Raw genomic sequence first — 26,863 nt, 5'->3', positions numbered from 1 at the left:
AAAACAACGAATGATCTTGTAATGCTGTTTAACTGGCGGCTCCAGTCCGATTCATAGGGTACAGTCGACCATTCTTCTTTAATACCTTGCTGACTCATGGTGGTCTATCTAAAATGTTGCCGTCACTGTTGAACATCTTGGGCAATGTACTAACCTGATTTAATTATATAAAAATAAAGTATTATTTCTCCAGATGTTGGAGATAGAATCATATAGTTTGTCTTTTACCTATGTCTCTTTTTAGACATTATATATATATATATATATATATATATATATATATATATATATATATATATATATATATATATATATTTTAACACATTATTTATTGAAAATGTCAAATCTAAGTCTAGAAAAGTATGATGCTGCCATATTCATTGCATTCTTTATCCTTACCTACAAAGACACATGTTTAAATGTAATTTAACCTGGGAGTCTAAAGCAAGGTGTAAAGGAATTAAAAGTGTAAATTACATTTATATGGGTGTCTTCATCTTGTTGGTCAAGTTCTGATGAATTGCAAAGGTCTGTAGACTTTTCCCTACTGACGTGACTGCAACTCTCATTCCAGCACATTAAAATATTTGCTGGTAGGAAAGTATAGAAGAAAAAAGTAAATATAAAAAAACGTTTAAACTACTACAAAATATCACCATAAAAGATTACTCACGTTGTTGTGGGCTTATACTGCTATATTCTACAAACAGATCCCTACCTTTTAACAATTGAAAACATTTGCAACAACTGGGCGTGAAACGTCGGTATTTGCATGATAAATATATAATGGGCGTGTGACTCCAGTGTGTCTGCTTAAACGCTACTACTTAATACACTCCATAAGGGCGGATTGAATTTAGAACAAGCCAATGTTGCAAATGTTCAGTTATTGTTTTACTTTAAAGTTTGTGATTTAAGATAACCAACCAGTTACATTTCTCAAAAACAAAACCAACTGAATCAAAATACGGTCACATTTTTTTTCAATTTTTATCAATTAAAATATTAAATATAGGTTTGACAAAGATGACGCAAAATAGTGTTGCCTTTTCTGAACTTTATTTTCTAAAAAACGTACCAGTAATTACCGTACGTAACTTAATTTCCGCCAGAAAATATACTTACGGGTAGGTAATGTTGTGATTTGTGGGGAAATTGAAAACAAAATCAAAAAGAGTCAATAGGTTGCAACAACAAAAATAACCCTGAACAGTTTGAGTTGCATTGCAGGGTTGCATTCCGGTTGCTAGGAGACGTAAACAAATACTGTCTGTGTCGTGATTTGTGTGGGTCCGTGCATAATTATACATTGTGAACATACTTCTAGATATTGGAAAAAGCAACAAATTAAAAAATACCTCTACAACTTGCAATAATATATGCAAGCTCTATATAATTCCGATTAATTGAAGGGCAGAATAATTTACAAACAAATGAAGGCTTGTTGATTTTTTTTTCTTATATAAACTATATTATTGCTACATGTACAACAAGCCTATGTTACAATAATTGTTTGTGTTTTATAGTATAAACAAATACCAGTACAGTATATTTTACTGTGCAATTTAATTAATAAATAAACAAAACAAAGATTAATGGTAAGAGTTTTTAATTTAACGCAGCAGGGTGGGAAATTGGAATTGTTGTTGGTGATTCATAGCCTGCTGGCAAGGCGAAGCTCTGCCGAGCTCCTCACACGCAATCCTTAAACAAGTACTTAAGTAGCTAATTATTGCTGCTTGAATTTATTGGCTTACCCAACTACCGGGAAAAGTTCCCGCTATTGTGATCTATTCCCCCGCTAAAAACACAATGGCATTATGTTATGATTTATCTAAGGATTGGCTTCTTTCTGATTCACCTGAAAAATGTAGTTAAACGTATTTTAAACAAGAAATGTTTTGAATGACCCATTGTAGAATAGCAACGCATATTAAAATATAAAACGTTACATATTCTCCTTATTTATATTTTTAAATAGATACCTAATAACACTGAAACATGTCGGCAGTACCTGTGGTTACATTTAAGTCAATTTATAAATATGCAGGTCAGAACTTAAGAAGTGAACCACACATTTCTTTAAACATATGGTATAAGGCATCAACTTATCTTACTAACTCTAACATTTATTAATAACGCATGTTCTTCATATACTATATTATATGAACTCTATATTGTTATGAATAGGTGTTCCAAGGGTTTAGTAATAGGACTTGAACTGGAAGTAATATTTAAATAGTACTATATATATATATATATATATATATATATATATATATATATATATATATATATATATATATATATAGTACTATATGTACTATTTAAATATTTGTATATTTATTGTACTCTTTAAAGCGAATAAAAACATAATTCACACACACCAACAAAAAGCCAATATGTCAGAATGTGAGAAAAGCAAGAAACATTCTCTATTAAAGGGGAGGTGTACTTTGAGTGCCAAGCCTTCAATAAATGATTGTATTTCATTAATATTTCTACCCCAAAATTTTGCATAATTCTCAACATGAAGTATAGTACTGCATGTAACTTAAAACCAATAGACGAGTTGTCACATTTAGCAATGTTATTGTATTTTAGCTGACATGCATTTTAACAAAAAGTACTACGTTATGTATATATATATATTTACACACACACACACACATTCTAACTTCTCTATAATGAACCCTTCTTATAACAAACCCCCTTTTTAACGATCCAAGCAGCAAGAACAGTATTTTTCAATGGAAATTAGACCTATTAGAATGATCACTTTTACAAAATCTACCCGGATAAAACAATCTCCAGTGTGAATGTGTTATTCTCTCAGTGAAAACATAGACCTTGGTAGGCTAATTCAAAGATAAGGCTGATTCATAGATAACCTATTGTAGTGTGAATCATGTGTGAAATATGTTTTTTGTTTATTTCACTTGTCAAAAAAGTGCCAGTCTGCGAGCAGATGTTATGGTGTGGAAACAAACCCAACAGTAATCCTAGAAGAGGGAGTTTATTTATATTATACACAATATAGTTTCCCTTTCTTATAAATGGATAATAGTAACAGCCATACCCCCCCCCCCCAAAAAAAAAAGCCTTTATGAAAAAGTTAGTCAAATAGATCTAAAAAAGTGGGATGAAAAATAGAAAATGCAATAATTAATAATCCCAACTTCAACCCACACCAACTACATAGTGTACATGAAAAAAGCAGATTCTAGAAGGAACAGTTATCAACACATTTTCATATTTTACATAAAGCATAAACATCTACATTTGATTCCAAAAAGTAGTCTGTTATTCATATATTTATCAAGACTATGTTTATATAAAATCTTTCTCTATATATAAGTATGAAAACCCAGTGGTGTAGTCGAGGGTATACGCAGGTAAACAGCGTTTACCCACTTTTAATTTGGGCAATATAGTGTTTACCCACATCTCATATAAGGGATACAGAGTTTACTCATTTCTACTCTCCTGTGATGTGCAAATACTAGGTTAAAGACAACATATTTTAACAGTGAGCACCTGTGTTGTGTTGCTGCGTACAAGACCAACAGCTGAGAGCTCAGTCAGAACTGTGGCGGGAGCAGGAGGTCGTAGCCATTGGACTGCGTGTCCTGTGTGTGTGTGTGTGTGTTCTGTGATTGGTTGTTTATGTTCTGTTGGGCAGACGGGACCTGTTAGTAGCCTTCATCCTAGCCCACGAAAGGACGGTCACAGAACTATACACGTGAAGCGCACCGTCGGGTCTGAACAGCACCCGAGAGGGAAAGGACTGTATGGGGGGCTCTGGTTAGCTGAGGGCCAATAACAATGTATCTGTTCATGTTCAATCTAGCTCTGTTGAATCTATCTGTTCAATTCCACCAGACAGAGGCGTTTACCCAATTTTTTATTTTTTAACCACTACACCACTGAGAAAATCATATAACTTTTAGCACCACCTGAAAAGGCTAATTTACTTATCCAACATTTTGAATGCACTACGAAATGAGTCGACAGGTTATATATATATAAATCACAGATTACAAGCGACATCCACGTCTAAAAAAAAATAAAAAATAAAGAAGTTGTCTCTCTCAGGTGTAACTGGTTCTCTGTTAAAAATAAAATCTACAGCACAATTTCATGCAAGGAAGTGGCACAAGGTTTATTAAGCATAATACTAAGTATGGTCCCATTAACTGCTCATTCAACAGATACACTAGGCGTTCCAGCTTCTGCAGTTCCCTGTGGTGCTTCACTTAACAGCAATTTCCGCAGGATCTTTCCATAAAAGGGACAGTACACTTGTTTATTGAAGTTGACGATGCTGTTAAACTGGGCCCGGATTACCTCCAGCTCGGGCTGAATGAGTGCAAGCCCTCCAAGAATAGCAGGTGGCTGGGTGTGGGAATTTGGAACAATGCTAAGTTTCATGTACGAGTGGACTCGCTCATCTGAAACAAAGGCGAGAGTTGCACAGTTAAACACACGTATGCTGTCAAGTGGGGGTCGGAGACACATGGAGGTCTGTAGACTTGCTCAAGACCACAGCGTATAATAGGATCACATGCCTTTTTTTTTTTTCTTAAATTTTACATTAACTCTATAAAACTAAAAAAAAAAAAAAAAAGAAAGAAAAGAATTGTACTAAGACACCCAATTATAAAATCAGATTAACATTTTGATTAGACGTCTTCGTCATTGCAGCTTGTGTTAAACAACACAAAAGACATTGATTTATAAAATTATGTTTAAATGGATGCATGAATATCTTGTAAAATGAATTTTGTAAAGGGTATTGAATACTTATGGAAAACAACTCCCCCTTTTTTAAATATCCTTTAAATATTTATGCAATAACAGACAAACAGAAACTAGAAGGTTGAATCTGAAGTTGTATTAGTACATAATATAATATATTTGGAAGTTTATAATAATTAATTAAGAGGTAAATTCACATTAACTTACCAATGAGATTAAAGATAGAGTTGTCCTTATGCACAATGGTGCAGATCTGCCCAGTCAGAGCAACCTGGACGTGAGCCGGGAGTGCAGGATAACCTCGCTCAGTCAGAGACTTATTCAGCTCAGTGCAAATTTGAGCACTTACATTTTCAAGTGCCTCAGTCCTGTTAAATGATCTTGACGAGATAAACAATAAGACACTGAGTGTCAAATGCTTTCCAGTTTGGGAGAAAAAAAATCATCATAACCACTGAATTAGCTATAGCTCACTGGCTAAAGTCCAACAGCTAGGGAAAACCTAGGGGCCAAATAAGGCTCCCAATAAATAGTTTTAGCAATGTTCATTCATTTGCTGCTCTGTCTTGCCTCCTGCTTGTATCCTTCCTCAGTTGCACTCAGGAAAGCAATGGGGAGCTCATCCATCCAAAAGGGATTGAAGCAAGCACAATGCATGGTTTTATTTTTGTTTGCAGATATTTACTTACTTGATGTGAATCCCTTCAAGAAGAACACTAGTGATCTTTTTTAGCTGGTCAGCCAAAACTGGCAAGCCCGAAATGGGTCCTCCTATTGCATTGTAGACTATCAACAACACAGCTGCTACTGCCTTGTACAGCTCCAGGCTTTTCTGCAGCTCTAGGAGGCGGGTCTCATCTGTCATCAGAGTCTGGTACAAAGGAACAGAAGATGTTTCAGTCAATACAAACTCTTCGAAATTTAGGAGCTAAAAATATGTTACTTAAAATAATAATAATAATAATAATAATAATAATAATAATAATAATAATAATAACCCTCACTTTACAGATAAACATTTTACAGCATTGTTAAATTTGACCATTACACCACAGATGTACACAACAATAACAGAACTAGAAAAAAATTCTGTCAGTCACAGACTTCAATATTCACCTCAGGCAACACTTTCTTCTGGCAGTCCCAGTCCAAAAGTTTAATGTAAAACTTATTCAACACCGACATTGGGCTGGGGATGCCACTGGTATGGTTTTCAGCACCAGAGGCGGACGGGCTAGTGCACGGTTTTACAGCCATTAGTTCATCAAGGGACTCCTTCATCCACTCAGTTGTGTGGTCCAGTGCATCTGAAAAAAGGTCATTCATTGGTAAAGTAAACAAGCTATACATTAAGAAAACTGACTGCAAAAATATTAAGCACATTTTGTTATTTTCAAATTACATTTTTGAAGTACTATACAAAAGATGTGTGGCATTTAAGACAACAGGGTATAGAAAATAGGAACTAATTGGGCAGCAGTGTGGAGTAGTGGTACGGGCTCTTGACCGGAGGGTCATGGGTTCAATCTCAAGTGGGGGACAAATAATGTGATATCTTGTAACAACAACAACAACAACAACAACAACAACAGGGGTCAGCTGTTATGGATCATGGGACTATTATTATTATTTATTTCTTAGCAGACGCCCTTATCCAAGGTGACTTACAATATATCACATTATTTTTTACATACAATTACATTATTTTTTTATACATTATTTTTACATACAATTACCCATTTATACAGTTGGGTTTTTACTGGAGCAATCTAGATAAAGTACCTTGCTCAAGGGTACAGCAGCAGTGTGCCCAATCTGGGATTGAACCCACAACCCTCCGGTCAAGAGTCCAGAGCCCTAACCACTACTCCACACTGCTGCCCATAAAGCTGACTATAAAGCACTACAGCCCAGTGTAGAAAACTGGTTGATCTGTTCATTATATTGCCTAGGAATCTTGGTAAAATGACAAGGCTGCTTCTTATTTCACTCTTGCATTGACAGATTCAAACAGAAGCAGCTGGACTGAAGCCCAGGCTTTTGTTTTGCTCCACTACCTTCCTTCAAGAGATATCAGTGTAAATTGGAAACACATCTCCCATCTGTTAGGGGTTGCTTGGGTGAAATAATCCTAGTTTTTTTTTGCTATGAACAATGAGACATACATTACACACAACTTCATCACTGTCCTCAGGCATTACATCAGTTTGCATCTGAAGCCATTCAGCACAATAAACTGGCAACTACATTTCTCTACCATTTCTGTGGTCCGGCTTAATCTCCCTGGCGTATAGATGCCATTGACTAAAGCTGTATCAGGAGAGCTTTGCAATGATTGCTACCATAAATGTCTGTGACACTAAACCAAGACTGACTTTTTCACGCCCAAGCAAACAAGATACTTAAGAGCTGTAAAATAAAAAACAAACACACACACACAACACACGGGGCAATCAAACCCTTTTTTTTTTTTTAAGACTTTGTAAATCATGCGTATTAACAGATTAATTATCAGGTGCGTTTTAAGTGTGAACTCCCTACGACAGGGTCTCAAAAACAGTAACCAATGTTATGTTAAAGTAAACAAAGTACTTACTGGGAGTTTGGTCTAAAATAGCCTGGAACTTGGTTCTTTCATACTCAACAGACTGCATCTGCAGCTGGGGTCGAATGTTATTAATTGTAAAATTGACCATATCCATTTTCATTAGATCCAGCACACGAAAAATCTCCCTGGAAATAACATAACATTGGGGAAAAAAAATGATTACCTAAATAAACAAAACAATTTTTAAATAAGTACATTTTGGGGATGTTAAGCAAGTCATTTATATAGGAATGCAAAGCTAACCAGAGAGAGAGAAAGAAAGAAAGAAAGAAAGAAAGAAAAAAAAGAATAAAAACTACAAAAGAAAGCTTAGTTGGTATTTTATGTTATGTTACACAATTATAAATGAAATGGGTTTAAAACCAACGATTGATAGTTTTCTGCTTAAAATACATTATATACAGCACGACTTACCGAAACAATGGGACAATGTCAGAAATTTCTTTTAACTTCTTGACATCATCATCCCGTGCCGGGGCACACAGCTTTCCCATGACTGTAATAATGTAGTTTTCTAGTCCATGGATGTCCACAGCATCGTTATCAACTTGTTGCTGTATGAGATCCATGTCTAGAACTTCACAGATCTGGTTCCGAAGTCGATTTGCACCAGGATTGAGGAATGAGAGTAGAATCTTAAAAGATAAAAACCTTCTGTTAAGTTTGATCCTATTCTTTGTCTCTAGAAATGTTTGATACTATTCTTTGCTTTCACTTGAAATGAGTAATATGATATTTGATGTAAACCTCACTCACCTCTTTAATTTCTTCTACTAGTCTGATGGCATATTCATACACAGGAGGGTCTTCATTGAGTTCTGCCTCCAAGCGATCCCAAAATGCCTTGTGAACAATTTCTTTCACTTTCCTCTCCAAACTAAAGCAATGAAGCAGCAACAAACACATTCAAATGATACACAACTAAATACAGCAGAGTAGAGTATCCTTACTTGGTTTTATTATAGCTTTATAGATCAAGCGTCCTTGCAAAACAAGCTTTTGGGGATTTAAAGGGTAATCAAGATCATAACATTTTATACAATATATCTATATATATATAGCTGGCTCTTTGAGCTAATATATATATATATATATATATATATATATATATATATATATATATATATATATATATATATATATATATAAAAACATCAACACAACACTTGCCTATTCTCAGGCAGTTCAGGCTGTTCCACTTTGAAGTTTCCATTCACAACTATTTCATGTGCCAAACTCAGGTTAGACAGGTCTCTTGCAGCGGTCATAAGTTCATCAAATGTAACCATTTTAGGAGGGCTTGCTACAGGGAAGAAAAGTTTAGATCATGTTTTGGTCTGGTTTGCTTGAAATATATGTTGCCATTTCAAGACTACTCAGAACCTGAAAGAACGTAATGATAATTATAAGAGAATATGCTGGGATCACCGATTAAAAAAAATAAAAAAATAAGTGTCTTACATGCTGGGGAGCTGTGCTTGCTGGAGGAGCCACTGGTAAAGCTCTGTCGGGAACATTCAGTGTCACTGGATGAAGTCATGCTGTCACATCGCTCTGAGGATTCAGTGTCGCTATTCTGGTCATCGCTCGTGGATGTGGAGGGTTGCCCGTCATTGAGTGGCATCTTAATTTACTTGTCAGGCAAACACAAAACTAGAACACAAGTAAAAGTGTTAAATTCAAGCAAATCAAAGATACAAATATAGAGGGTAACAACAAGGTTTCACTACAGATTTTCAAAAGGATCATAGTTTTCACAAAGACAACTATAAACATGAAAAGGGCTATGCTTTTGATTTCTAAAAAGAACCAAATTTTTCATGCTTAAAGCAAACGTTCAAGGATGAAATGCTCAATATTGACAAAAAAAGCAGGTGTTTGGTGTCTTTCATATGAAGTATAATTAAAAATACTTACAGGGACTACTTAAAAACAAGTTAATACAAATAACGCAGGTTGACTACAAAACTATGGGAAAAAAGATAATAGAAACAGGTCATTTTTAATTCTTCTACAGAACAAGGACTTTTCTTCAAAGTGAGAATATCTGGAACAGCAGTGAAACTTAATACATCAAAAAGTGGATCAACTATTTTACCAATGTACTTTGAATTGTTTGCAACCAAGGTAATGTAAGCAGTCAGCCTGAAAGTAAGCATGGCAGCAACAGAAATGTGAACAGTATTAATAAAAGAACTAGATGTCTGTTTGAACTGCTGCCCAATATGTAACCATCAACACTGATGTTAAAACAACTTCAAACTTGTTTCCAGTGCTGTATTTGATAATCCCACATTTATCGTTAACAGTTTACCGAGTCTTTCATTAAAGTAGGATAAAAAATAAACAGGTGTAACAATATGTCAGCACTAAAGAATAAAAAGGAGCAACAACAGAACATATTCACATTACAATAAAATATTACATTCTACACTTGGCCTACAAATTATGGGAAGCAAATGATTTGGTTTAGGTACTTACAAACCAAATTATATTAACGCACAAATAGGCTTTTTTTTGTCTACAGAAGCAAACAAGAATGTTTCATATGCACATTTCTGCGACAACACAATCTGTGCCATCCAATATTTAACAACAGATTTAAAAAAGAAAAGTGAATACTCACAATCAGCAGTGGCTCTTACGTACAATATAATTTAGCAGAATGACAAGAAACTAATCAGGACTAAATCTCAAAAAAGTACTTTACAAACTACCTACCATGATGTTGAAGGCCTTTCTGAAGCAGGTAAATTGTCTACAGAATGAATCTTTAAGCGCACAGAGAAAGGTGCCCGCAACAGCAGACGAGAAAAGACCAAGGGCATGGTTGAGTCTATTAGGGTTATTAAGGGGAAATAATTGGAACTGGAGATAAGGTCAGGGGGCGAGCAGTCCAAACTGAAATTCTCAGTTTTAGAGGAAATCTAGAGGTAAAGGGTTAAAAAAATAAAAGTTGACGAAATCTGCTGTAAATAAATAAATCACAGAATTTCTACTTAGACATTTCAATGTGTTGGTTTTACATTGATGATGTTGTAAAGCTGAAAGACCTCATTTCAAGTTTATAGCCCACAGGTGTTTGAAATAGAAAGTGTAGAAAGAGAAGCATCTTGTTTAGACGTTTGTCATGTAGCTGTAGTATTTCTACACTAGGCATGCCTACACGAGACAGACCTTGCCAGATTATTGGCACAGGTGACAAGGTGCACTTCCAACAAACCTTCCAAAAGTTTTCACCCTATGGTGTACTTCTGGAAACTGAGGGAGGCTCAAGCAATTATGGGGTAAATGTCAAAAGGTCTGTTGTGAAGGACTGTCTGCAACCAGTCATGCAGATCAGGGAACCTACCCCTTAGTATATAAACATAACAGCCAAACTAATATCGTTAAAAAAGAAACGCTTTTCGCACAAATAGGGAATTGGTTGTATGCCTGTACATCTTCGCCGAGAGGGTAAGCAGGTAAAGGACATAGTGACGATTGGCTGCTTCATACAAAAGCCCTTTACTATATACAGTACACCACCACTCAGCATAGCAACTCTTTTCCTATTGGCTGTTTGATCAGCCATAGAAGGACAGTTTCATGCGCTACATGTTGTGCTACACAGAAGGACGCGTCACTAGTGTTTAGCACACGTGATCTGATTTTTTTTTGTATCTAAAGCTTCATCACCAAAACAAGCGAGGCGCTGCAAACGAACATTTAAAGGACATTTCAAAACAATGGAAACGGCGTTGGCATTTTAACGGCAAGCACTGTTCGACTGTAAGACCCCCCCTCCAAAAAAAAAAAAAAAAAAAAAAAAAAATGGCCTGGTATTTATAAGACTGTACATTCGTAAAGCTACAAGAATCTATGCTGGTTAGTTTTGTCCTGAGCTAATTATGCAACACAAACACACACACACACACACACACACACACATATATATATATCTGCATGACTGATAAAACCTTTGTTTCATTATTCCAAAAATCTCACTAAATGTAATTTAGCAGAATGTGTTAGAAGAACATTTTTTTCAAATACAACTTATTTTTTTTAAATCAACATTTTAAAATATAACAGATAGATTAGAATAAAATAAAAGTTGATTAGATTGACATTACCTCGCCCTACCCCCCCCCCTCCCAAAAAAAAAAAAAAACTAACAGAACTACAGTACATATGCGAAAATGCAGTAAACAACTGTACCCCCAGAGCTGTGTACAAAGCGAACAAGTATAGTTGTTTATTACTAACCAAACTGCAAAACAACAACGTTAAAAAATAAATGTTTAAAATATACAAAAATGTACCTTTAAAAATTTTCCGGGTAGAGGAGACTGTAAACAGGGTTGAATTTTGTACGTGACCTCGATAAATGAGAATTAAACGCCCAATTCCTCTCCCTGGTTTAAAGGGCTCACTCTCCAAATAGCCCTACAGGACTATTTATGTTGCAAGAAGGACTGAAGCATTTTGCCATCTTAGAGGGGTGAACGAATTTGTATTATTTAATGTTACTAATTTTTTTTTTTTACAGTTTTACATACATTAAGATATGTTGTTTTTCTTTCTACACATACAAATCGTATATATGCATGTGTAACTGAAAAAAGTAAACAAATGTACATTTATTATTAGTTTGTATCCCCTCAAAAAAACGACAATGGTATTTCCTCCTTGAGCACAGGGTTGTTTGTTTACGGATGTGACGTAATTGAAATGTACTCTACCGTTATACAGTTGTGGAGTTCGTTTTCCGCTCTGCCGCGTGGGAATGTTATTGTTACCTAAAACTTACCACTACATTTTTTTTGTGTTAGTCTGCTATATATATATATATATATATATATATATATATATATGAAAGAAAAGTTTTTTTTTTAACTGTACACACAAAGTTTAAAAGATTCGAAAATATTTTATTTTCAGGACGTTTCGGACAAAAGCCCTTCTTCAGCTGTTTAAAAAGAAAAGTAAACAGTGCAGTAAACTTGTTGTTATTCAAGAATTGTAATTATACAAAAATTCTGTGGTGGTGTCATGATTATTACAATAGAATGTTCATTCCCAGAGGTTCCAGAGTTTCCAGTTTGAAGATAAACTCTCGTTCCTTATGTTTCTGAGCAACATTTGTTCCATAGCACTGGTTGATCACACAGACTGTGATGTTTTCAGCAGTGTGATCATCACTGTTGAAGTGATGGGCTACTGGAAATGCAGTGGTGTTAATGAGAATGCTTCTTAAGTGTTCTACAAACCGGTCTGCTAAACGATTTTTAGTTTCCCCAATATACAATTTGTTGCATTTCTTGCAGAAAATGCAGTAGACTATTCCTTTAGAGGCACATGTAAAATGTTAATGAATGTTGAATGAAGATTTAATGCCTCTAATCTCTGTTTCAGAATGAATGTATTTACACTTATTACATCGTGGTCTATTTCATGGATATGTGTGCCTTTCAAAGGTTCCCCAGAAGGACGAATAGCACTGTGTACCACATATTCTCTTATATTCTTGTCTCTTCTATATGACATCAAGGGGGGAGTCTTGAAAATAGGCGCTGTAGATGGGTCTTGTTGTAAAATTGTAAAGTGTCTTTGCACAATTGTCTGTATCTGTCTGTTGGTAGGGTGGTAAGTGAGGACCAGAGGGATTCTATCATCTGTGTGTTCTATATTGTTATTATATAAAGCATTATTTCTATTTATATTTGAAACGCGGGATTTAGCTTTAGTGATGATCCTGTCTGGAAAGCCACAATTTCCAAAAAATACACACATTTCCTCTCTTGTGGCGAAGAAATCTTGATCGTCGCTGCAAATACGTCTGAGTCTTACAGTTGTGAATAGGGAATCGAGTCACGGCAAGCCTGGCTTAGGGTGTGAGGAGTCATACTGCAGATATGAATGAGAATCAGTTGGTTTGTATTACATAGTGGTATTAATGGTGGAATTCAAAACAGTGATGGAAATGTCTAAGAAAGATATACTATTGTCAGTTTCTGATATGTTCCGTGTGTGTGTGTGTGTGTGTGTGTGTGTGTGTGTGTGTGTGTGTGTGTGTGTGTGTGTGTTGTATTTTCCACGTATTTTAGTTTAAACCAACCCAAATATGTATAACACTTTCTACATTATCGAGCATTAATAAAATCATAATTATTGTTGACAGTTGTGCCAACTGTGTCTGTCATAGATCTCCCTAATTTCCCTTAAGTATTTATTATACATCTTGTTGAATGTAACTTTTAACTTTTTACAGTATTTCATATTAATGATAGCAAAAGTTAATAATGTTATTGTACAATTTGGTAGCATAAAACATTAAACACGTATTGGCAAATGTAATAAATACATTAAATAAAAACAACTTCCACAAATAATAATAGGGCTTATATTTATGGCGGAACTATTGTTTTTATGTCAGTTTTCTAGCACGGACATATTAACCGAAAACCAGGCATCTGAAATTAGATTGGTCCTTGGTGTAGTCGTGTAGATAGAGCAACACAAGGAATTACTGCTGCTTTTAGAGAAACAGTTTAATAGATTTAGAAAAAAAAGAATGTAGAGCGTATACATTTTTGTTTTATTTTTAAAGTCGAAACCTTGTTTTGGCGTAGCAATGGCCACTTTAGTTCTTGACAACGGAGCTTATACAGCTAAAATAGGATACAGCCACGAAAAAGTCAGGTTGGTTTGTATTGACTTGTATTTAAAATAAATAACAAAAACACTAATGAAAACATTACGTCGTTAAATTGCGTCAGAAAAGAAAGAGCTTTGTATTTTATTACATTCGACTTTATTGTGCTATTACATAAAATATGAAAACTAGGCCAGCACGTTATAATTTGATGTGAAATTCAGAGCTTTTGCAAATTAACGTTTGCATGTCTTATTATAAGAAAAAAAGTGGTGTGCTAATGGTGGTGTACAGTAATTAAAATTGTCCTCCAACTTCTAGGGTTGGCAGGACAGAAAACCGGGACCTCGAAACGGTTTAAACTCTCTTTAGAACTCCTATATTAATCCAGTACGAAACACTGATAATATTACGACTATAGTTTTGACAACCAGTTAATATTGTATACTGATTTGTGTAAGTTGTGCTTAGTTTATGATACTGGCATTTAGTGTCCCAGAAGGATATACAGTATTGAATTCCCGGGATACCTTCCTCAAACCCATCACGATCCAGTGGAAAATAGGACAGCCGGTCACATTATCTCCATCTAACTATCCGTTAAACCTCTTTTTTTTCTGTTTTAGTGTAATACCCAATTGCCAGTTTCGGTCAAAAACAGCAAGACTGAAAACATTTACTGCCAATCAGATTGATGAAGTTAAGGATCCGTCTGGACTGTTTTACATTCTTCCGTTTCAAAAAGTGGGTTCTCAGCTCGTTGCAGGTTTTTTTTTTTTTTTTAAGATTGTTTAATATTTTTTTAAAATTTACAATCCCATATTATGCTGTGAAGTATTGTTTAAGGTAAATTGCTATTATAAAGGAATACTGTTCTTCATTCACTAGATTTCATGTACAGTAGCTATTTTGTTTACAGTTTCTCAAGTGTAGTATATTTATCCAGAAAGTCAAAGAAAGTAATTTTATTTGACGTTATAAAAGTTGTTTAACAATTCAGTTGGATTATTTATATTGCCGCACTTTTGTGTCTCGTATCAATCAAGTATTCACGTGTTTTTTCCTTTTTTTTCTTTGGGTACTGCAGGGCTATTTAGTAAACTGGGATGTCCAGAGAAAAGTGTGGGATCAACTATTTGGAAGGGAAATGTACAAGGTATAAAAAAAATGCCATTCTCACAAACCATACTGGAAACAGTCATCATTAAAGAAGTTGATATTTGTTTCTAACCGCATGAAATATTTGCTAATTTCTACTAGTGCAGTGCATTAGAACTGCCCTTGTTTCAGCAACAATGGGATCTGCCATCAGTAAATTTACATTTCTGTTTTTAGTTAATGATGACACCAACACATGGTACTGACTGTTTGGACTATAGTGCATATGGTTAGTGCAAAATTGCATTGCAGAATACATGAAAAAAAAAATTGTATATGATCATGTTTGAGCTATTCCAGATTGTAATATGGCCTAATAATACACAGTCAAAAGGTAACAAGTTTTGGTCTGTCTAATTAACCTTGCAGTGAAAGATTGGTGTTTCAAATAGTTACATTTGTTTTGTTTATATATATATATATATATATATATATATATATATATATATATATATATATAATTATGGCAGCAGCATAAAGTATCCATCATTTTCCAGAAACTATAATCTAATCATAATTTTGTGTCTAAAAGGTTGATTTTGCAGACACCAGTATAGTGATCACAGAGCCATACTTTAACTTCACTTCAATTCAAGAGTCCATGAATGAAATATTGTTTGAAGAATATCAGTTTCAAGCTGCTCTTAGAATTAATGGTAAGTAGATGATTTTTCTAGTATGTCCTATTGGCATTAATCTATATAATTACAGTGTAACAAACAACTTAAACACAGCAGAGACACATACTGTAATAACTTGCTTTCCTTTTTTTAGCTGGATCCTTAAGTGCTCACAAATACTTCCAAGACAACAGTTCAGAGCTGTGCTGCATTGTTGTGGATAGCGGATACTCCTTTACACACATAGTGCCATACTGCCGGGGTAAAAAAATGAAAGATGGCATATGCAGGTAAAACCCCTGTTGGTGAGATTCTTTCACTACAAAGATTAGAAATTCACCATCAAATTATTGCCTTCAGAAAGCATAAATTAAAAAAAAATCTTACATTGTTACAATAGGAAAAAAGGAAACCTAATTAATGTTAGAATATGTAGTGGGACACTATATATAAGATGTTTTGTGTGTTGAATATAGTAGTGCAGATGATCAGATTCTGAAAAATCATTACAATTTTAAATTACTAATAGAGTAGGCAGAATTGTATACACAATATACTTCATAGCTTTAGCTATAGTGTGCCTTCTATGTCCCTTTGCATGTTTGTGTGAATATTATTATTTTGTAATAAACCAGAATATATAGACAGGTACATGTCGCTTGTGAGATGAAACATCGTTTTGCTAGAAACAGGATTTTGAAAATTCTATTTCTTAGTTTGTTTTGATATTGTTACAGAACATCGCTTAGATCATTTCCAAACATTAAAAAATTCTGATGGGGATGACTGACATTTATTTACACTTATTTTTGTATTTTAGGATTAATGTTGGCGGAAAGCTCCTGACCAATCATTTAAAAGAAATCATTTCATACAGGTAATGACTGTTGTGTACTAGAGTTTATTCAATGTATTATACTGTAAATGTTTCACTTTCTCTGCTTTTAAAATAGGATGCTTGACAAAGTTTTATAAATGATTACAATAGTAACGGAAGTGTATTGGCTACTAAATTGTATTGTCAGAAACTGTCTAAGTCTGTTTAACAATTTAGAAGAACAAGTTGATTTATGTATGTTTAATATTATGTATGCTTAATTCATTTTTATTGGAGTTTTAAATACTGCATGCAGCCTAGTCATCCTTGAACTGCTTTAAATAGCATTACCAGCTCACATCTATTTGTTTTTGTTTTACCAAAACTATTTATTTGTCTTATTGTTAAAGGCAACTCCATGTTATGGACGAGACTCATGTTATTAATCAAGTTAAAGAAGATGTATGCTATGTGTCTCAAGACTTCTACAAGGACATGGAAATAGCTAAGTAAGTACCTCCATGATTTCTTTTTTCAACTAAGAGCCTATTTAATGAAAATATGACATGGCCTCTAATTTATATATTTCCTTCTAGGTTAAAAGGAGAAGACAACACTGTGATGAGAGATTATGTGCTCCCAGATTTCAGCACAATCAAAAAGGGCTTTTGCAAGGTAAAAACCCAACCACTGTTTATAAAATAAAAACTGTAACTTAAAGAGCAACTTGGTTGTTTTAACGAAGGTATTCTTATTGCTGTAATGTCATAACATTAATGTGTGTTTAAAAACAAAGCATTCCACTTTTTTCCAAGTATAATGTTATTTGGCTTCACTTATATTTTGCTTATTTGTAGCCTCGGGAAGAGATGAATTTTAGCGGAAAATATAAAACCGGGGAGCAGATTCTCCGTCTCAGCAATGAGAGGTTTGCTGTTCCTGAAACAGTCTTCCACCCCTCTGATATTGGAATTCAGGAGATGGGCATTCCAGAAGCTATTGTCAACTCTGTGCAAAACCTGCCTGATGGTAAGGGGGGAGGGGGAATGGCATTTTGTTTATACCTTGTACATTTCCCTTTCAAATAGTTGATCCCACTAAGGTTTTAAAATCTAATTCATTGTTTTGTGTAACCTTTCTCCTAACTGAAACATCTCTGAGTAGCCCTCTCTTCTGTTGAACATTGAGGTATTAGTACTGAATCATAGTGTCTCATTCAGATAAATTGTTTTCTGTGCCCTTTACCTGTCCCACAGTTTCAGTAAAGCAAGATGGCAAAATTTGATATGTTTTAGTTCAAAGCTGATTTTCTCACTCCAGCAAAGAGACTGTGGGAGAAGTGTAGTAGGTGCAGACAGGTCCAGTTTCATCATGTCCAATGACTTTTATCTGTATCACAAATGCAACTGCTGGCTTTCTAGCACAATTACATACACAGGGTTTTATGGTATTATTGCACCAGTTCAACCCAAATTGTGGTGTGAATTACTAGACTTAAACATGCCACCTGGTGGCCAATTATAAAATTTGCAGTTCCCTTAACGCAGTATATAAAAAAAGGAAAAAAAACACTACTTCAGGTGCAAATATCTCTTAACCTCTTGAGATGCCTATCCCATATTTTTCATTTTCTGAAAACTCTGGGCAAAATCAAAACGTTCTAACTAGGACTTCCCATATTGGGGCCGGTTACAAGACATGACCGCTCGTCTATTACCGCGACCCCACCGCTGCTGTGCGACCCAGTACAGCACAACCCCACCGCCGCGGCGCGACCCCGTACAGCGCGACCCCACCGCCACCCCACGACCCCGTACAGCACGACCCCCATACAGCCCAGGGTCATGCAGTAATAGACGTGCTGTATGGTCCTGATACAATTGGGGCCATGTGACTTTTTGGTTTCTGGATTATAAAGACCTAACTCTTCAGTACTGTAAATGTATTCTGTAGAATAAGATTTTTCAAGTTTTTCAAGCAGTCGCTACCACAGTGTCAATACTAGTACACAGATAACATTTGAGGTAGTGGATTTATATGTGCAGGGTTTTATAAAAACTGCATGCAAAATGTGTGCCGGTGAGGTCCAATAAAAATTATGTATTTCACATCATGTTTACATACTATTCGATTAACTGATCATATAAAATGCTCTTGGTTAACTTTATAGGTAATATGATTCTGAATTATATATTTCTAAAATGTCTATGACAGCAAAACAGATTTCTTTAGCTTATTTTATTAACATTTATTTTTTTTCCTTCAGAAATGCAGCCCCACTTCTTTAAAAACATTGTGCTCACAGGAGGCAATACCCTCTTTCCTGGGTTCAGAGACCGAGTTTTCAAAGACGTCAGATCCCTCACGCCAACGGATTACGAGGTGTCAGTAGTGCAGCCTAAAAAGTAAGTTATGAAAATAAATTGTGTTTTTAATCTGACAATTTAAGTATGACATAAATCGGGGTTCATATTGGCCCAGAGGGGCTATAAAACTGTATTAACAGTTCCATGAAAGATCATTCACAGTAATAAAAGTAAAATGGCTACACCACCCACAAAGGAGATTTTCTTCAAAAATCTGTCCTGTAGGTGATTATACAGTATAGCCCAAGGATATGTGTCTATCATTTCCAATTTAACAGGGTTGTCAAGTAGACAAGTAGGGGTGCAATTGAATTGCTGGTCTTTGATACTGCCTGTCATGTTGTATCCATATCCGTAACTTCACAGCAATATTAACTGCACAGCAATATTAACTAGGAGGCTGTGTGGTCCAGTGGTTAAAGAAACGGGCTTGTAACTAGAAGGTCCCTGGTTCAAATCCCACCTCAGCCACTGACTCATTGTGTGACCCTGAGCAAGTCACTTAACCTCCTTGTGCTCCGTCTTTCGGGTGAGACGTAATTGTAAGTGACTCTGCAGCTGATGCATAGTTCACACACCCTAATCTCTGTAAATTGACTTAATCTCTATAAATTGCTTATAAACAAATAATAATAATAACTGAATTATAAGAAAAACTACCAGTAAACTATGAAGGCTTTATCATGGGAGCCACTTCTTTGAAATGTTTCATGGCCCGTTATTTTATATTGTAGATACTGTAGATGCAGGTCATCATGGCTTGATTTAGTTCAAGACACTGAACCCAGGATATGAATAAAATGCCTTACCTTTATTTTGTTACAGTCCTGTCTCTTACTCCTGGGAAGGTGGGAAACTGCTATCTGATAATCCGGACTTTGATGAGATGGTTGTTACTAGAGAAGATTATGAAGAAAATGGACACTGTATATGTGAAGAGAAATTTGATATTTAATGTCCTCCTTCTCAGTGAATGCATAATAAACGCACCCAGAATAAATTTGGTCACACAGGAGCCACTGTTTCAGGCATTATAAAATACTGTATGCTGTTAGCAATTCCAGTTGGACTAAAAATACATTCAAAACTTGTTTGTGTTATGTATTAGACTTTTGATCAATACAGGTTTTCTTGCAGCTTTTGCAGACACATTTTATGTTTTGTACTATTGTTAAAACCTTAATGTGTATATATATTTTTATAAGAAAACAAAACAGTAATCTTGTTTATAATTTTGTTTGTTTGAACTAGATTTCCATACATTTCCCAAGATTGTGATCAGCAAATAAAAAATGTGTGGCAAAAATAATTTTGGACCATGCTAATTACTCTTTTACCATTATAATTAGGGCTTCAAATTTTTGGTTTCAACCAACAAAAAACAATAAAACACACAAAAAAAAATAAAATAATGAAATCGGTTTATAGACAATAAACACTAGAAAAGATTACAATTAGGAATGGAGTCTTGTTCGCAGGATTTAAAACTGTATTACAGTTAAGATACGGAGGATTTAAAACAGAATTGCTGATTGTAGCGAAATGTAAAAAAATGTTTGCACACAAAACCCCCAGAAGACTGTGCCCGTGACCATAAGGATTTTGTTGTGGAAGACAGCAAAGGAAAGAAGGTGCAACTTATGTGTGCAAGTACTGTCGAGTTACTACTGTACATATTTTGACAGAAAAAAATGCCCAAGCATTTTGGAAAGTTAACAAAAACAATAATTTTATATAGTATATAAAAAGCGAAGTTGTTGATTTAATGAAAGATGATGGTAAATAGCCTTGTTCTATCCCGAACCATAAGATCACACATTATTTAATAAATAATTTTATGTTTATGTAAATCTGAGGCCCCTAAAGCCCCTGTGTTAATCCGGCACTGGCCAGTGGTGTGTAAAAGGAGTGAATTCTTTGCTTGTTAATCCACTTCATCTGCCCAATGGTGCTCTGTTTCAGCAGTGCCTCATTACTCCCATTCAATGTTCCCACAGATCATAAGTGATTTTCTTGGTGACAGTTCCCACAAAATCCACCAAAGCCAGCTGAAAATTTGGAAGGCCTGAAGAATAAACACTGAGGCCTTAAGTATTCCAGTGAATGAAAGAGTAGGTCAGTGCCATGTTGTAGGGCACAGCCTGCATCGAAGATCCACAGTTCACCTCTGGTTTCTTGTAGGTGACATACCCCAGGAGGAGGATCACCACCCCAACGACGATAAGGCCTGCCTACCAAGTCAGCAGGAACATGATTATTACAGAAATGGTTGCCCCAGAAAGTGCTGTCCATTTGTTATATTATTCGAATGAGGGCCTTCAGCTTGGGGAGTTGGTGACAGAAGCATGAAAATAACTGAAATTGATGAGAGCAGAGGAAGAAATTGGAGATGATTGGGGCAATAATGTTTAACTCACAAATCAAAATAAATTCCATGGCAATGAGGTAAGTTAAGAGGTACCCTGTTGTTGGCTCGTTGTTTTGGCCGTAGCCTTTTCCAAAGAATCCAGGATACAGTTTATCTGTGCAGAAGCAATGGAAAATTTTGGGTGCTGAGACCTGTATATCAAAAGAAACGTATCACTTATATTTGATCATCAAAAGAAACGTATCACTTATATTTGCACATCAAAAGAAACTTATCACTTATATTTGGATAAATTCACTAGATGTGTTTTAGAGCAGGTGCAGTGACTTTTTGTTGTGCTGATTAACAATTGACATCACGAAGATGCTGCAAAATGATCCGTTGATCTTGGGCAGGTGTTGTGACTCTTGGTCTCCCAGTTTCTGGCCTGTCATTGACAGAGTGTGTCTGATTATATCATCTCGCCAGGTTTGAAATTGCTGGCTGTGAGCACCCAAGACGGCGAGCCACAGTACACTGCCCTAGTCAAGCCTCCAACATGCCAATTGCATGAAGGCACTGCTCTCTCGACAGACGTGGCATATTGGTTATTTCTATGATTTTCTTTATTGCTTTTATTTAAGCTTGCCATTCAACATCTGAAATCACTCCATATCCAGTGTCCAATCAACTGACTAACTAATTAGGTGATTAAGTGCACGCAGGCAATAAAAATGTGCATTATAACTATCATATGGGAGATACTGAAATTGAAGAAGGAATCTATGAAAAAGACCTAGGAGTTTATGTTGACTTAGAAATGTCTTCATCTAGACAATGTGGGGAAGCTATAAAAAAGGTAAACAAGATGCTCTGATATATTGTGAAAAGTGTTGAATTTAAATCAAGGGAAGTAATGTTAAAACTTTACAATGCATTAGTAAGACCTCATCTAGAATATTGTGTTCAGTTCTGGTCCCCTCGTTACAAAAAGGATATTGCTGCTTTAGAAAGAGTGCAAAGAAGAGCGACAAGAATTATCCTGGGTTTAAAAGGCATGTCGTATGTGTATGTATATATATATATATATATATATATATATATAAACTTCCATTCATATACAAACAGTAACTGTGACTGTGCGAAAATAGAACCCAGAATACTCAAGATTTTAAAACTACAGTAATTTAATCAAGCAGCTTTAGACTGTTCAGACGTTACTTCAAATAGTGAGATTAGCTGTGTTAATCTGTAGCATTTCTAAGCTTTTTATTGGGATAATTGATTAATTTGATCATACCGTAATCTTGTTTGTTGTTTTGAAGAGAGTTTCAGGGATGTAGATGTTTTTTTTACAGTTAAATGTAACACCTTTCTGTCGGCCTCATACTGTGCTCAATCTAGTTTCACAAATATCTGTTGGCAATAGTTTCAAAGGGCCTCTACTGTGCCTGAGTGGATTGGACATTTTTGTGATCTTAAGAGCGGTTTTAAGGTCAATCAGGATGAACCAGACATACCTGAAAGACTCAAAGCAGCACAGAGAACTTTACACTCACTTTTAACGTTGTGATCCAGTTTCTTTTTTTTATGTTCTACTGTTTAACACAGTCTTGCTCATTCAAACAATAAAGTAAATTAGGAAGCTGTATAGGTCTAATTTGATTGATTATTCCTGCAGGAAGTAATTCTGCCCAGAAGTAGTGTGCTTTTTAAAACTGGGACCCATGTATAAGATGGCCACGTTTGTCTGTCACACTATACCGGATGAACACAATAACTGCCAATCTTCACCAAACTTCTACCATACACTCTTATATTTGGGATTGCATAATCCTATAAACTTCCGATTTATTTGCCACTAGATTTCTCATACTCTACCACTTATCTTTAGCTATTATTCAACAAGGTCTTGTCAAGCATATTCGTTTCTGTCATTTAGATAATTATAATTGTAAATGAATATAACATAGAACTAGAGATATACTGTTTTTTTTTTTTAATGGAACTGTGAAAATTGAAATATCAAAGCACCTAGTAGTACAATTTATATATATATATATATATTGTAGCGTTTTCGCGCAGAAGCCAGAAGGCAAGGAAGGAGACAACACGCTTTCTTTCTCCGTTATAGGCTTTATTGAAGCTCTTCCAAAAGAGTGCCTTCAGCAACCAAAACCACAACAACTAGTTGGCGACGCAGCGCCTCCTTTTATAGCGTAGCTCCGCCCCTTTATGGTAATCGGGTACCAGAGCTCGCACACACATCCCATTGGTCCCCAGCCACACACCAGGACCAATGGGAACGGACAAACAACAACCAATCACAGACAGACACACCAACACGCACAGGCTGCATTTCCACACACAGACAAGAGTAACACAGAACATAATACAGCGGGAATTACTCACAATAAACAAATACTCAGATCGCTACATTGCCCCCTTCTTATTCTCTTTTGGTCCCCAAAAGGTTCGCTGAGCGTAATGCAGCATGTGGCTGTGATCGGCCACCCCCACCTCTGAAACACAAGCCCCCTCCCCTCATGTCCGGCTTTTCTCCTCCAGGCTTTGGTGGGTGGGCCAGCGGGCCGTGTTGTGCGGCAGGCCATCTGCTCTCCTGCAGCGGCGGGAGCGGTTCTCTCTCCAGCAGCAGCGGCGGCGGTGGCTCTCTCTCCCGCAGCGGCGGCGGCGGCGGCTCTCTCTCCAGCAGCGGCGGCGGCGGTGGCTCTCTCCAGCAGCGGCGGCGGCGGCTCTCTCTCCAGCAGCAGCGGCGGCGGTGGCTCTCTCCAGCAGCGGCGGGAGCGGTTCTCTCTCCAGCAGCAGCGGCGGCGGTGGCTCTCTCCAGCAGCGGCGGCGGCGGCTCTCTCTCCAGCAGCGGCGGCGGCGGCGGCTCTCTCTCCAGCAGCGGCGGCGGCGGCTCTCTCTCCAGCAGCGGCGGCGGCGGTGGCTCTCTCTCCAGCAGCGGCGGCGGCGGCTCTCTCTCCAGCAGCGGCGGCGGCGGTGGCTCTCTCCAGCAGCGGCGGCGGCGGCTCTCTCTCCAGCAGCGGCGGCGGCGGTGGCTCTCTCTCCAGCAGCGGCGGCGGCGGCTCTCTCTCCAGCAGCGGCGGCGGCGGTGGCTCTCTCCAGCAGCGGCGGCGGCGGCTCTCTCTCCAGCAGCGGCGGCGGCGGTGGCTCTCTCTCCAGCAGCGGCGGCGGCGGTGGCTCTCTCTCCAGCAGCAGTGGCTCTGGGCTCTCCTGCTGTTCGCTCACGCCTCTTGTAGGAGCCCTTAAAAGGACTGGCGCTTCCTGCAGCAGCTCTCTCTCAGGCAGCATCAGCGGCTCTAGGCTCTCCGTCAGCAGCGGCGGCTCTCCCTCCTGCAGCAGCAGCAGTGGCTCTGGGCTCTCCTGCTGTTTGCTAACGCCCTTTGCACGAGTCCTTAAAAGGACTGGCGCTTCCAGCAACAGCTCTCTCTCAGGCAACAGCAGCGGCGTCTCTCTCTCAGGCTGTGGGGCTCTCTCAGGCGGTGGCGGCGCTCTCTCAGGCTGCGGCAGCGCTCTCTCACTCGGCGGCGGCAGCGCTCTCTCTCTCTCGGCGGCGGCGGCGCTCTCACAGGCTGCGGGGCTCTCTCAGGCGGCGGCAGCGCTCTCTCTCTCGGCGGTGGCGGTGCTCTCACAGGCTGCGGGGCTCTCTCAGGCGGCGGCAGCACTCTCTCAGGCTGCGGGGCTCTCTCAGGCGGCGGCAGCACTCTCTCAGGCTGCGGGGCTCTCTCAGGCGGCGGCAGCGCTCTCTCTCTCGGCGGCGGCGGCGCTCTCACAGGCTGCGGGGCTCTCTCAGGCGGCAGCAGCACTCTCTCAGGCTGCGGGGCTCTCTCAGGCGGCGGCAGCGCTCTCTCTCTCGGCGGCGGCGCTCTCTCAGGCTGCGGGGCTCTCTCAGGCGGCAGCAGCACTCTCTCAGGCTGCGGGGCTCTCTCAGGCGGCGGCGGCGCTCTCACAGGCTGCGGGGCTCTCTCAGGCGGCGGCAGCACTCTCTCAGGCTGCGGGGCTCTCTCAGGCTGCGGGGCTCTCTCAGGCGGCGGCAGCACTCTCTCAGGCTGCGGGGCTCTCTCAGGCGGCGGCAGCGCTCTCTCTCTCGGCGGCGGCGGCGCTCTCACAGGCTGCGGGGCTCTCTCAGGCGGCGGCAGCACTCTCTCTCTCGGTGGCGCTCTCTCAGGCTGCGGGGCTCTCTCAGGCTGCGGGGCTCTCTCAGGCAGCGGCAGCACTCTCTCAGGCTGCGGGGCTCTCAGGCGGCGGCAGCGCTCTCTCTCGGCGGCGGCGGCGCTCTCACAGGCTGCGGGGCTCTTTCAGGCGGCGGCAGCGCTCTCTCAGGCTGCGGGGCTCTCTCAGGCGGCGGCAGCGCTCTCTCTCTCGGCGGCGGCGGCGCTCTCACAGGCTGCGGGGCTCTCACAGGCTGCGGGGCTCTCACAGGCGGCGGCAGCACTCTCTCTCGGTGGCGGCGCTCTCACAGGCTGCGGGGCTCTCTCAGGCTGCGGGGCTCTCTCAGGCGGCGGCAGCACTCTCTCAGGCTGCGGGGCTCTCTCAGGCTGCGGGGCTCTCTCAGGCGGCGGCAGCACTCTCTCAGGCTGCGGGGCTCTCTCAGGCGGCGGCAGCGCTCTCTCTCTCGGCGGCGGCGCTCTCACAGGCTGCGGGGCTCTTTCAGGCGGCGGCAGCGCTCTCTCAGGCTGCGGGGCTCTCTCAGGCGGCGGCAGCGCTCTCTCAGGCTGCGGGGCTCTCTCAGGTGGTGGCAGCGCTCTCTTCAGCTGCAGCAGCTCTCCCCCCAACAGCGGCAGGTCTCCCTCCAACCGCAGCGGCTCTTCCCTCAGCAGCTGCAGCTCTCTCTTCAGCACCAGCAGGTCTCCCTCCAACAGCGGCAGCTTTCCTTCCAACAGCGGCGGCGGGGCTCTCTCAGGCTGCGGGGCTCTCTCAGGCTGCGGGGCTCTCTCAGGCTGCGGGGCTCTCTCAGGCTGCGGGGCTCTCTCAGGCTGCGGGGCTCTCTCAGGCGGCGGCGCTCTCTCTCTCAGTGCTACGGTGGGCACGACCTCCATCTTCCGCACTGGAGATGTCCCAAGCTCCCTCGTTCGCCTCCGGGAACGGCCGCCCCTCCTCTGCTTCTGTTTTTGGGCAGGCAGTAGGTCCTCTTCCTCCTGGAAGGGGCAGCACGCCACTAGATGCCCATACTCCCCGCAGGCAAGACACAAACCCTCTTCCTCCAAGCCATCGAGGAAATCCTGCAGCCCGCCGTCCCAACGGTTCCGTGACGGCTCAAGGTTGTACCACAGCCACTGGTCCATCTGTCTTCTGCTTAACGCTTGGATTATTTTTCAATCCCGCTTCTGACACCAGTGTAGCATTTTCGCGCAGAAGCCAGAAGGCAAGGAAGGAGATAACACGCTTTCTTTCTCCGTTATAGGCTTTATTGAAGCTCTTCCAAGAGTGCCTTCAGCAACCAAAACCACAACTAGTTGGCGACGCAGCGCCTCCTTTTATAGCGTAGCTCCGCCCCTTTATGGTAATCGGGTACCAGAGCTCGCACA

At 39.2% G+C, this 26,863-nt stretch overlaps 2 protein-coding genes and 1 pseudogene across 3 annotated transcripts; 1 reads left to right on the top strand and 2 right to left on the bottom strand.

Annotated features, from left to right (window-relative positions):
- Positions 1 to 3,000: 3,000 nt before the first annotated feature.
- On the bottom strand, positions 3,001 to 11,818 carry tcp11l2 (t-complex 11, testis-specific-like 2). Of its 2 annotated transcripts, XM_034033728.3 has the most exons (11): positions 11,671 to 11,802; positions 10,088 to 10,293; positions 8,828 to 9,019; positions 8,537 to 8,669; positions 8,123 to 8,243; positions 7,781 to 8,001; positions 7,355 to 7,491; positions 5,875 to 6,065; positions 5,448 to 5,629; positions 4,966 to 5,138; positions 3,001 to 4,451 (listed from the first exon to the last, which is right to left on the bottom strand). In XM_034033728.3, the coding sequence occupies exons 3-11, from the start codon at positions 8,988 to 8,990 to the stop codon at positions 4,201 to 4,203; spliced, it is 1,572 nt and encodes a 523-aa protein (XP_033889619.1). In that variant the 5' UTR covers positions 8,991 to 9,019; positions 10,088 to 10,293; positions 11,671 to 11,802; the 3' UTR covers positions 3,001 to 4,200. The 2 variants fall into 2 exon arrangements, with proteins under 2 accessions (XP_033889619.1, XP_033889618.1); XM_034033727.3 differs by lacking the exon at positions 10,088 to 10,293 and having other exon boundaries at positions 11,671 to 11,818.
- Positions 11,819 to 13,802: 1,984 nt separating this feature from the next.
- LOC117419998 (actin-related protein 6-like) lies at positions 13,803 to 20,273 on the top strand. The gene is made up of 11 exons (XM_058986223.1): positions 13,803 to 14,050; positions 14,630 to 14,747; positions 15,091 to 15,159; positions 15,694 to 15,817; positions 15,936 to 16,071; positions 16,602 to 16,658; positions 17,009 to 17,107; positions 17,195 to 17,273; positions 17,456 to 17,627; positions 18,865 to 19,003; positions 19,790 to 20,273. Exons 1-11 carry the CDS (start codon positions 13,983 to 13,985, stop codon positions 19,917 to 19,919), a joined length of 1,191 nt encoding a protein of 396 aa, XP_058842206.1. The 5' UTR covers positions 13,803 to 13,982; the 3' UTR covers positions 19,920 to 20,273.
- A 551-nt stretch (positions 20,274 to 20,824) lies between these two features.
- Positions 20,825 to 26,620, bottom strand: LOC117420068 (solute carrier family 12 member 3-like; annotated as a pseudogene).
- Between the last annotated feature and the right edge of the window lie 243 nt (positions 26,621 to 26,863).

This window comes from Acipenser ruthenus, chromosome 14 (assembly GCF_902713425.1).
Source record: "Acipenser ruthenus chromosome 14, fAciRut3.2 maternal haplotype, whole genome shotgun sequence".
Classification (NCBI taxonomy): Eukaryota; Metazoa; Chordata; class Actinopteri; order Acipenseriformes; family Acipenseridae; genus Acipenser; species Acipenser ruthenus.
This window is presented reverse-complemented; position numbering and strand designations above follow the sequence as displayed.

What these genes read in the sequence shown, in the direction of transcription:
- tcp11l2 (XM_034033727.3), bottom strand. Translation starts at nt 8,990, where the DNA reads ATGCCACTCAATGACGGGCAACCCTCCACATCCACGAGCGATGACCAG. An exon ending in CCTGAACTGCCTGAGAATAG is followed by an intron (nt 8,244 to 8,536) that starts GCAAGTGTTGTG and finishes TCATTGCTTTAG; the next exon opens with TTTGGAGAGGAAAGTGAAAG. An exon ending in CTCTATCTTTAATCTCATTG is followed by an intron (nt 4,452 to 4,965) that starts GTAAGTTAATGT and finishes CCTTTGTTTCAG; the next exon opens with ATGAGCGAGTCCACTCGTAC.
- LOC117419998 (XM_058986223.1), top strand. Translation starts at nt 13,983, where the DNA reads ATGGCCACTTTAGTTCTTGACAACGGAGCTTATACAGCTAAAATAGGA. An exon ending in AAAGAAATCATTTCATACAG is followed by an intron (nt 16,659 to 17,008) that starts GTAATGACTGTT and finishes TTATTGTTAAAG; the next exon opens with GCAACTCCATGTTATGGACG. An exon ending in AAGGACATGGAAATAGCTAA is followed by an intron (nt 17,108 to 17,194) that starts GTAAGTACCTCC and finishes ATTTCCTTCTAG; the next exon opens with GTTAAAAGGAGAAGACAACA.